A 12,108-nucleotide genomic window follows, 5' to 3' on the forward strand; every position below is an offset into this window, starting at 1 on the left:
CTAATTTGTATGTGTTATTGTCAGAGACCAGTAGATTCATTTTTTCTACATAAGTGGTACGGTTTAACATAGCGGTGGCATTTCCTTTATCGGTTCTGGTTATTACTATGTTCGAATTTGTTTTAAGTGATTTTATCGCTGTTAATTCGTGTTTAGTAATGTTGCTTGTTATTGTTTTGTTATGATTTAAAATGTTGGCAGTTTCTAAATGTATTTTGTCTGCTATGTTATTAAGGATGAATCTTAGTCCTCTTTCAATATTACACATAAATTCACGTTTGTTTATCGATTTCGGTGCTATAGCAAAATTTAAACCTTTGTTAAGTATAGAGATTTCGTGTTTGTTTAGAGCGTGGTTAGATAGGTTGACTATGTTATCGATACCTGTGGGTGATTGGTGGCTCCTGTTGTTTCTTGCTTCTGGTTGGTTGTTGTTGTTCACTGTGGTGAACTTTGAATATGGTGGCTGGTTTTGTCGTTCTCTTAGTCTTTGGAATTTGGAAATTAGGTTTCCTTTCTTCGTTTGGAGGATGTGGTTTGCTGTGTTATCTGTAATCTTTTCTAGGATCATCCAGACATCTTCGTTTACATAGCTTGAAAGTTCAGTTTTTTCTTTTAGTAGCTGGTTTTTGTGTAGCAGCTAGGTTCTTTCTGGCAGCTGTCTACATCGCACTAAAACATGGTATTAACAGAAATTTAAGGAAGCATGTGATATTATTATCAACCACCCCAATCTGAACAATAATGATGGTCTAAAAATCCCAAACATATGGAAGGTATATATTCGACCCATAGAATGTTCCTCACTAAGAACAACTATAAACAGGACTGTAGAAAATCCAGTATCTTAAAAGCAAAAATAAGAATTGTAAATAGGACATCATTGTTTCTGAAAGAAAACTATCTGAAAGAATGTTTATTCATGTCATCATAAATAGAATATAGCTTAATGTAATTTTTTTCCCCACTAGAGGTCATGCCAGTAGAATAACATGTGATCAAATCATTGTTTCTTTAGCTTACAGTTAATAATGTAACTCAGCTTGTTTTGTATATTGTATATTTTATATATGATGTATGCTCTGGATGATGATCTTGATGTGAAGATCGAAACGTCAGGATAATAAAAAAGTTTTTTTAACACGGTTGTAAATTCCATACATTTTTAAAATGAAATATTAAAAGCATTTAGGGATACAGAATCAATACAAGTCAACAACAGGATACCATGACAAGGAAATAGAAGAAGTATATGAGCAGACTAAAGAAGTACTGATGACAGTAAATCTTCAAGAAAACTTAATCTTGATGGAAGTCTGAAATGCAGTTGTTGGAAATGAAGAGGAAGAAGATATTTTTGGTAAATTCAGACTTGGCAAACAAAATAACAGCTCAGACCACAAAGTACTGCAGTTCTATTCCCCCATGGAGCAACACATACACAACCACTCACAAACATATATTCCCCACTCTACCCTAAATTTTCATCCATTATCTAAGCCTTGGTTCCCCCACAGGTGTGACAAGGCTGTACAAGACAGACATACCTCAAGTGCTTGCATCCAGGCCTCCATAGCAGAATTGGAAGCACAACAGAACACTGCGCCCTTCAATTGGAAAAGACCCACATTTGATTCTCATCATGAGAGGAATCTTTATATGGGCTTTTTTCAATTGAAAGTGAGTTATCCAATCTCATATGGGAGTAGCTGGTTTTTTTCTCCCACATACAGGCAAATGGGCCATAACACACAGTTTACAGATAAAAAATACTGTTGTTGATGGTGCTAGGCAGTAGATGGTGTTGACAGTAGTAGTGCCATTGTGTACTTGACCAAACAAGTAGTGGGAGAGACGGTGAGATGTATCTAGCAGAGTGGAGTAGAGTGCCTCCCACAATGAGTCCTTGGACTCATTGTGGAAGGTGTCAATAATATGCATCTTGAAACATATGTAAGAATAATAATAATGAAATTCCATCTTTCTATACTGTCTACACCAAAGCCTAGAACAAATGCAAGAAAATTATCATCACTTCAAAAACTGATTTTGAGAAAGCTAAAAGCAGGAAGCTTGCATCCTGCCCATATGGCAGCCAAAGCTATTAGCCATAAATTCTGCCCAACACTACTACTCCCACTACTATTACACCCAGGTAATACTATTGCATCATCACCCACAGAAAAAGTCAACCTTCAGGCTTCCTACTTCTCCAATTGTTGAATAGCTGATTATGGTAAACATATATCAACCATTCCAAAAACTCAACACTGCATTTGACCTTTTGCCAGATAGAGAAAAAACAAACTGGATGTAAAAATGTCTCCTGGTCCTGATAGCGTTCCTCCAATCATTCTAAGGTCTGTGCCAAAGAGTTGATCCTCACTTTATGCCATCTTTTCACCCTTTCTTATTCTACTGCTAATTATCCTGCAGTCCAGAAAGTAGTCTATATACAACTTATTCCTAAGAAGGGTGAACCTCTTTACCTTCAAACTGCCATCCAATTTCTCTAACCTCAATTCTTTCTAAAATAATGAAAAGAACCATCAACTACCAACTCCTGTGCAACCTTGAAGATTCACATCTAATAAATGACTGACAGCATGGATTCTGTTGTTGTTGATCAACAGAGGATCTACTAACCTATATCACCCATCTCTATACAAACATCATGGAAAGGTTTGGTGATTCTCAAGTGGTTGCCCTTGATATCTCCAAGGATTTAGACTAAGTTTGGCACAAAGATCTATTAACAAAACTCTCATAATTAAGTTGGCCCCCCATGACTTCTGTAATTGGGTAGCCAGCTTTCTAGCAGGACACTTTAAGTGATGGTGGATGTCTCTTTATCTTCTATCTGTACAACTAATGCTGGCATCCCACAAGGCTCTGTTCTTTTGTCCATGCTCTTCCTTCTATACATAAACAATCTACTCTAGCTGTCTGCCAATCCAGTACACAGTTTTGCTGATGACAGTACATTGCATTCCAATTGCAATGAGGTTTGGGTAACATTATCATCTTCAATGCTGCCAAAACAGAGCAAAACCATTCCATAAACCATGAAATGGTTTGAAGAAACCATTATATGTGCCATGATGTAGGTGAAATTTGCAATAGATCTTGACTGGTGGCATCCATATTGGTAGTCACTAATTAGTTGACAGTTCTCCAAGTTTTGAAATCTAATGCTGATAACCTTCTCCATTACTTTAGGCAGCAATGAGGAGAGGTAAATGCAATGGGTCACCAACTTGACGGCAGATACTTCTCTCCTTTTTTTGAAATAAGCTGAAATATGTCCTTACTTCCATGGTAGTTTAGTATAAATATAGTGTAGTGATGATAAAGAAAATATGTTCATTCAGGTATACATCTCTCAAGCACAACTGTTGGAATATTATCAGTACCAGATGCCTTTCATCCAGGTTGTTCAAAATTCTTCTGATGTCTTTTGGGCAGAAGGTGAAGGAGACATGTTGTGCAATGTTCCAAGTATAGTTAGCAGAGATTTTTCATTGGTCATCTATGCAGAGTTGGATGAGAAAAATGATGCTCAAAAGTCAACTATGACTTCAAGTGATGTTGCATTAGTGCTGTTTTTTTTTTTTTTTTTTTTTGTGTGTGTGTGTATGTGTGAGAGAGAGAGAGAGAGAGAAATAAAAGAGGGCAGAAAATGTTTACAGATGATGTGAAGTTCAAGGGTGCCAATGTCTGTTCTTCAGTAATTGAAGAAGCCAGAAAGATGAGGTGGACTAATTTTAAATGAACTAAATGTATGGTCTTGAAATTTGAAATCTCTCAATGGGAGATTGCCTACTGAAACAGGGTTGTTTTCTCAATCTCTGCAATACATCCAATGCATAAAGCTCTGTTCACACCATATGTGTATTACTGGGTTCAGATGTGATCACAGTGATTTGAAAGGGATGAAATAACTTTATGACAGACCACAAAGGAGACAGACAGCAAAACTGATATCAGAACTGCAGAATGTTGGTTATAAGCCTGAAAAGTTTGGTGAATAGCAGACAAAACATAGCGATGATATGACTGAGTTAATTACTGGATTGATATGGGGGAATTTTCATATGGTAGAACAAGGAATAAAACACTCTCCATAGAAGCTGTGAAAGTAAGTGGTCAGCATGAAAGTCAACAGTGTTTTATGGAGATCAGTAGGATCATGGAATTCACTGCCTGACAATACCTGAGAAGGTAATGAGGTGGAGAAAAGGAGTTGTATGATAAACCATTTTGGCTAAGACGGGCTTCTCACAATGAGACTTGTGACTCTGTGGGAGTCCTGAATAATAATAATAATAATAAAACGTTCAATAATTATTTTGGAGGTGGCGCAAGAGATGCGACTGAACATAGCAGTATATTTGAACTGTGCAAAGAAAAGTGTTGTAAAATAGTGTATACTGTGGTATTTTTTCGTATACTTGATGGCTGACAGGTACTTCAATTTTTTCATGATGGATACAATGTTCTTCAGGAGTGTTTGTTGGAATTTTGTTTATTTGTCATTTTGATGTTTGTTCCTACTGCTTCAGCTTAGAGTGAATGAAAAGAAGGACCGCGTTAATGTATGTGAAAAGTCTATTGATAGGTTAGAATGTTTTGAAATGGGAGCAGCAAACAAAAATCACATGGAAGTGTTGGTCATAATAACAAAGGGAACAGAGTGAAAGAGCTTAGGCAGGAATTGACGAAAATTAAAAGTGACATGAAGCATCAGGAAGATAAGATTAAATATCAAAAGCAGAGACTGGCTGATGTGAATGAGAAAGTTAGCAATACAAAGAAAGAGTCCAAGGATAATTGTATATCACTGAATGGGGAATCATTCATAAGATGTGTGATGAATAATAAAGTACACAAAATATGCTTTTCTGGTAGAATAATGAAACAAATAACTGATGCTTTGCAGAGAAGGAAAGAGCAACCACCCAAATTAGTGATAGTTGGGCACAAATGACTTGGTTGGTAAAAAAAAAAAAAAAAGGAATGTTGATAAAACTGAGGAAGTTGTTGCAGGAGTTAAAAGATAATGGTGTTGTCGGAAAGGTTGTTAGTGTGTTGTCCAGATACGAAAATAGTCAGTTGAGAAGGGGAGCAGAGATAATGAATAGCAAGATGGCTGAGTTGAGCGATGCAAAGAGAGTTCAGTTTGTGAATCTGAAGGAGTTGGAATGGTTTAAAGTTGATGGACTACATTTGAATGGGTTTGGTGTTGAGGATTTAGAAAGGGTACTGTTTGCTGAAAAGGCACAGAATTCAAGAAGTTAGTGTAGCTAATGATCAAAGGTTACTTTTGAAGCAGGATAACACAGCAAATGGGTTATATGGCAAGAAGATTAATAGAATGTTGAAGATGTAATTACAGCAATACAAGGTGATGGAATTCATAGACGTGAAGATGAGATAGGTATGAATGGCTCAGAGTCAGAATCAGGGAAATGGGAGTAGTCACATTGAAAAGAGAGATGTGGTATAGTAGATGGAGTAGAAAATGTTGATGTTGGTAGAATGGCCTCAAAGTCACGGGGATTATTATGTTTGTATACAAATGCAAGGAGTATTCAAAATAAGAGAACTGACCTAAATTAAGTGAATATTAAATCCAACATCATTTCAAAGCCAAATACAGAAACTATAAAAGGTTTCATGCGAAAATTGACCAGATAGCTAGTGGGAATACACCACTGCCATACTACGAGTTGCCCTAGCTGAACCGTACAGGTGACGACGATCGCTGTGAGCATCCATATATTCACCTTCTATTGGTTCATGTAAGGTTTCACTAGCCTGACAGGTATTTCAAACTCATTGGTTTTCATCAGAGACACTGTTTAAGTAAAGGTCTCTCTAAAAATTAGGCGATCCCCAAGACCACTCCCTACGAGTGACAGAAAGATCGTCCAACTCAACATTGGTTCACTCAGTGACAGGCTCACCCTACCACCAAGCAGAACTGCTCAGATTGCAAGGAAAATCATCCACCAACAAAGCCCCACACGGGCCATGCCAGAAAACACCCACCCCAGAGACTCAAAATATTCTCTTGGGCAGAAACCCAAGAGAGCAAAAACTTTCAGTACTAAGGAACTCGAAGTGTTGGAGAGGTATATTTTCCGTAAGTGAACTTGGTCAGTGCATAAAGTATTTACTAAAATAAAGAGCCTTAATTTAATTTAACTTAATTTAGATAATTTTGCATCACGCAGTGATGCAAAATTATCTAAATTAAGTGGATATTAAATCCAATATCATATCAAAGCCGAATACAGAAACTATAAAAGTTTCGTGTGAAAATTTACAGAGACTAGGCAGGAACCTAGAGAGCAAAAACTCTCAGTACTAAGAAACGCGAAGCGTTGGAGAGGTGTATTTTCCGAGAGGTGTAGAACCAAAGAGCTAGCGGTCTACTCTCACTAGCTCTCTGGTCAATTTTCGCACAAAACTTTTATAGTTTCTACACAAAACTTTTATAGTTTCTGTATTCAGCTTTGAAATGATGTTGGATTTAATATTCACTTAATTTAGATAATTTTGCATCACCAAAGTGAAGCCTTTTGGCTCTTTATTTTAGCAAATACTTTACGCTCTGACCGAGAGTTCACTTATGGAAAATACACCTCTCCAATGCTTCGAATTCCTTAGTACTGAGAGTTTTTTTGCATCCGCTCCTCAAAAACCAATCAGTTTGAAGCAGCCAAGGAGGCGAATATATGGATGCTCACAGCAGTCATCATCACCTGCACAGTTTGGCTAGGGCAACTTGTATGGCAGCGGCATTGTATTCTGCTAGCTCTCTGGTCAATTTTCGCACGAAACTTTTATAGTTTCTGTATTCGGCTCTGAAATGATGTTGGATTTAATATCCTCTTAATTTAGATAATTTTGCATTGCCAAAGTGACATCTTTTGGCTCTTTATTGTAGTAAATAAGATAACTGAGTTTTTTGCATTAATTGAGTCAGTATGCATAAAGATAATCAGTATAAGTGAAACTTGATTCTCTGAGGATAATATGATGTTGAGAAAAGAAATGGAAGGATATACAATTTTCTCAAAGAATAAGAAGATAAAAAGATGAGGGGGGGGGGGTATAACTGCTAATGATTGCAGAGGAATTGTGCCCACAAAGTGTGGAAATTGATGGTACATGCGAAGATTTCAAATCTGTGTGGTGTGAAGTTGAAATTAACAGGCAAGTATTGATATGCTTTATAGACCAGGGAAGGAAGAGAATAATTGTGAAATGTTTAGGTAAACTAGTTGTAGATGTAAAAAGAAGGTGATCCTAATGGGAGACTTTAATTAAAGGAATGTAGAATAGAAGAAGGAGGTAGTTTACAAGAACAAGGAGAGTGAGTTTGATTAATTTCTGAGAGATAAATATCTTAAGTAGCATGTGAATGAAGGTTTTAGGATTTTTAATTTGGTGATAACTTCACAGTACATAGTTGTTAATAAGATATTAACACTACTACAGGTTAAGAATGATCAGGAGGTATTTTTTTTTTTTTTGAAGTGGTGAAACAAAAAAAGATTACTACCAAAAAAAAAAAAAAATATATATATATATATATATATATTAAAGAATAAATATTTAATGACTTAAACCGAGATAAAATATGAAGTTTTAATGAAAATGACACAACTAGTTTCAGCCTTCTTCAGGTATCCACTAAAGGTAGAACACAGTAATAAAAATTGAAATTACAAAAAAACTAAGAATTACAGGCAAAAAATGCAATACATAATTGACATAGAAACGTTGTATTTTACAAGTTGTTCTATCTAACGCACTATTGTTTGTTGAATGTGAGCTTGCAAGTTCTCGTGAATGCCAGTATTGAACAACTGCAGCATGGCTATCAGGGATGTTGTAACTCAAATTGCTGTTCAAATGTTCAGGATTAAGGAGGATTTCCCTGGACTCCACGATTTTCCTTTCAAACTTCCTTTCCTTTCAATTGGGTCTCCTGAAAGGAAATTTAGTGTGTATACACTAAATTTCCTTTCAGGAGACCCAATACTAAACATAACATGATTCATGGGTGGATTAAATTAATGTTCACTGCATTAATCTTAACGGTACACTACCAGAGTATGAAAAAATCCAACACATATTCTATATGCAGTATGCAAAATGTTTTACTCACCAAATATCCTAATAAGGCTTCATTTTTGGCCAACTGTGCCTTTATGGTTTGCAGCTCTACTGAGATCTGCTCCCGCACATCATTATGCGATAAATATAATAGCTTAAGGAGGTAACACAAAGAGACATAAGAAAATCTAAATGTTTAATGAAAATGCCATAAGGCTTTATACAATGGTGTCCAAAACCTAAGGACAAACACTATTTTTGAAGATTACTACAGTAAATTCAGATGAATCAGCTTGTGACGATTTGTGTAACTGATGATTTCAAGTAGAAAGTAGGTACAGATTCAAATTTTCAAATTGCATGCAAAGGGGATTACGTGAAAACACTCAATAGGATAAAAGTCAAAAGGCTGCACTCAGCAAACAAATTGTTTGAAGGAAACTCTTTTTGTGAAGTATAAAGTTGCAAACTTGGATGTCTTGTAATGTCTTAAAGATATCACCTAGATGATTTCATGTGGAGAAGAATTACATGAAAACTTGAAGGTTGCAGAATTACTGATATTACATGAGAGTGTGAAATCTCACATAGCATTTTATACAGGCTCTGAACAGCAAATTTCAAACCAATGCTATGTGTTCCAGACATTTGCTAAGAGGTCACTCTTGCTCTACCATGGAGAATGAAAACAGAATTTTGGTTATAACAGCAAAACTTAAATTGATGCAACACAGCAGGTCAGCTAACAAGTCTGCTCCATTCAAGCACAGGTATGCAGATATCTTGCCACAAACTGTGGCAAGACGTCTGTGACCAATAGGCCTATATGCCCTAGCCCGTATTCTGCACGCCTTTATCCACAGCTCATTGTACAGCACATTTTCAGTGGTGTTATATCCATAAAAACTAGATATACCAATGGAGTAATATACTCTTTACAGATGAGAGTCATTTTAGTCCTTCTACCGAACATCACAAGTATGTTTTTGAAAGGAATAGATATGCTGGAGATGGGGTCATTGTGTGGGGAGGCATTATGCTTAAGGGATGCACTGAGCTACAAGCTGAAAAAAAGGACTATGACTGGTGAATGATATTGCAATGAAGTTCTTCAAAATCATGTTTAATTGTTCCATGATGCTGTAGGCAAAGAATTCATTTTTTATGGATGTCAATGCCACACCACATTGTGCACTAACAGTGTAGATACTTCTGTAGACTGAGGATAGCAGTGAGGATACTTCTGGAGACTGAGGTCTCCAGAAGTATCCTCACTTTGGACACTCCCCAAATCTCAACCCTATAGACGTCATTTGGGGTACAATAGAGAGATGCATTACTGCTTGAAATTCTCCTCCAAAAAAACACACAAGGACTGATCCTTGCTCTAAAGGAGGAGTGGGCCTGTATGTCTCAAGAACTCCTGAATCACTTGGTGCTAAGCATGGTATGATAAAAGAGCTGCATCACAGTTCAGTTTTTTTTGGGGGGGACATATTCCATAGTTTTCTGTAAGCACTGTACATTAATTCCTTAACTATGTTGAAATTTGTAACTTTTGCCAAAATTGTATTGCAATTTAATTTGTACAAAATTTATAACACATTTTTTGTGTAATGTAATTTATTAGCATGCTGGCAATAAATTTATGTCCACATTTGGCTGTAGACATGAAATTTTTTCATACACAGGGAAAAATGTAGTTCATCCTTAGATTTTGGACACCAGTATATCAAACATAAGAATAAATAAATATATAACACTAACTCAAATAGTGTGGTTAATGTTTGTCAAAAATATTAGTACTAACTGAAACTGCTTTGGGGGAATATTAATATGTTGGCTTTCAGTGTAATGAACTTTGAAGTATTACATTTGTCAAAAAAACTGATTGGACAGATCTTTAAGAGTTATTATTTGATGAAATGAACAATTTATGACAATTTACAATTTTAAGTTTTTTCTTTCATTGTGAACCATTTACATTTTTTAGGTTCTTCAACTCCTTTCCTTTTCTCACTCATAATTATATAAAAAGGGATAATAAGTTGAACATAAAAAGGTTTATCAAGTCTCCATGTCACTAATGCTGCCATCCTGTATTGTGACTAGATACTTGAAAGCAAAATTATGAATATTTCAGAACCTTTAGTAATGCTCAGAAATGCAGAACATTTGATAATGCTTTTATTTTTATTTTATTTATTTATTTTTTGTTTTTTTTGCAATTCCAAAAACATGTTACCTTTGTATTAATGTAAAATATATTCAGTATAATTGCTTTTCTATCAAAATTTTAAGTGTACTATAATGCAATTTATACTAATTACAATGTACTGTTTGAAACTGTGTTATGAAAAGTACTGCTATACTTATTTGACTAAAATTTAAAGGTTTGAGGTAATTGAAAGACAGACAGAGCTGTGGTCTAAACTGGAAAAACCAATTTATCCATATCCTTTCCTTTAATCTCTGCTCTTTTCACAAATGTCTTAATTAATGACAAAATTCTTCTTTTACAGGACAAATTCCCACCCAATATCATGGCACTCTTTGCACATGTACTATGCTCTGGCTATTTTGTTTGGTAAAACACTTTCTACATACAAAAAGAAGGCGCAGCCATGGGCTTACCATTATATTGCTAACTTTTATATGGAAACGTTTGAGCAACATGCTCTGGATGTCTTTACTTGAAAACCCAAAGTTTGGCAGAGATACATTGACAATGTTTTCACTATCTGGTCCTATGGCAACCAGACATTAGATACTTTCCTCAGCCAGCTAAACAAACAACACAAAGGCATAGAATTCACAATTGAGATTGATTTACAACAATCAAGTCAGAGCACACTCCCTTTTCTATATATACTTGACATACATCTTCTTTCTGGCAGTTATTCTTTCACTGTTTACTGGAAGCCTACACATACTGGCCAATATAAACTCTTACCACTACCCAACACAAAAATTAGGTGTCAATAACACACTAAAAACAGGGCTTCGAAGATTTGCTCCAGTGAACAAGCATTTAAAGATGAATTAAAAGTTATCAGCAATACCTTCCTAAAAATGGCTACAGTTTTGGCTGTAATATCAACAAAATTATTCTCAAGACCCCCTTAAAAACAAAATAAACTAGATTACAATAAAACTATAATCATTCCATATATTAAAGGGATATCAGATAAAATAAACAGAATACTACAGAAATACTACCCTGGAGTATACTGTATTCATTGCACCTGTAATTAGTCCTATATAGGTGAAACAAGACACACAATTTCTATCCCAAAAAAGGAAAATAAAATTAAATATTAAAGGCATATTAAATTTAATAATTACGGTAAATCAAGCTTTTATAATTATGACCTGAATACTCTACATAGAATTGAATGGAAAGGCACATGTTGTTTACATCACACAAAAGCATGGTATAAATGTACATTTAAGGAGATCTGTGAAATTTTTATCAACCACTCTAATCTTAACATTAATGATGAATTAAAAATCCCAAGAATATAGAAAGCACACATTCTACCACATAATCTTTTTGTCTAAGAGTTAATTATAAATAGGATTGTAAGTAATCCAGGATCTTAACTCTAATATAACAATGCTCTCATGTTAAATTAGGACACCATTTTTGCTGTAATAAAACTATCTATATGAAGTTGTTCTCTGATGATGTTATAAACAGAATATATATTTGATGCAGTTTTTTTCCATCACTAGAGGTTAGGACAGTAGAATAACGGCTGATCAAATCATTATCTCTTTAGCATACTGTTTGAAATGTAATATAGCTTGCCTCTGTGTGTGTGTGTGTGTGTGTGTGTGTGTGTGTGTGTGTGTGTGTGTGTGTGTGTGTGAGTGAGTGAGTGTGTATGTGTACCCCAGATAATGACCTTAATATGAAAGTCAAAACGTCAGGAAGTTACAGTAATTGTTTCTAACATGGTTGTAGTCTCCATAATTTGT

At 35.3% G+C, this 12,108-nt stretch overlaps 1 protein-coding gene across 1 annotated transcript in view; it reads right to left on the bottom strand.

The window, feature by feature from the left end:
* Positions 1-12,108, bottom strand: part of LOC150097856 (uncharacterized) — a 195,857-nt gene that overhangs the window by 96,779 nt on the left and 86,970 nt on the right. The window contains exons 2-3 of the mRNA XM_090406611.1: positions 11,190-11,248; positions 8,180-8,281 (exon numbers count right to left, since the gene is read on the bottom strand). Coding sequence (XP_090262737.1) covers positions 8,180-8,281; positions 11,190-11,248 — 161 coding nt within the window. The remainder of the gene's footprint in view (positions 1-8,179; positions 8,282-11,189; positions 11,249-12,108) is intronic.

The sequence above is a fragment of the Typopeltis vanoorti genome, chromosome 16 (genome assembly GCF_054136105.1).
Source record: "Typopeltis vanoorti isolate ZY-2024b chromosome 16, IOZ_Tvanoo_1.0, whole genome shotgun sequence".
Taxonomy (NCBI): domain Eukaryota; kingdom Metazoa; phylum Arthropoda; class Arachnida; order Uropygi; family Thelyphonidae; genus Typopeltis; species Typopeltis vanoorti.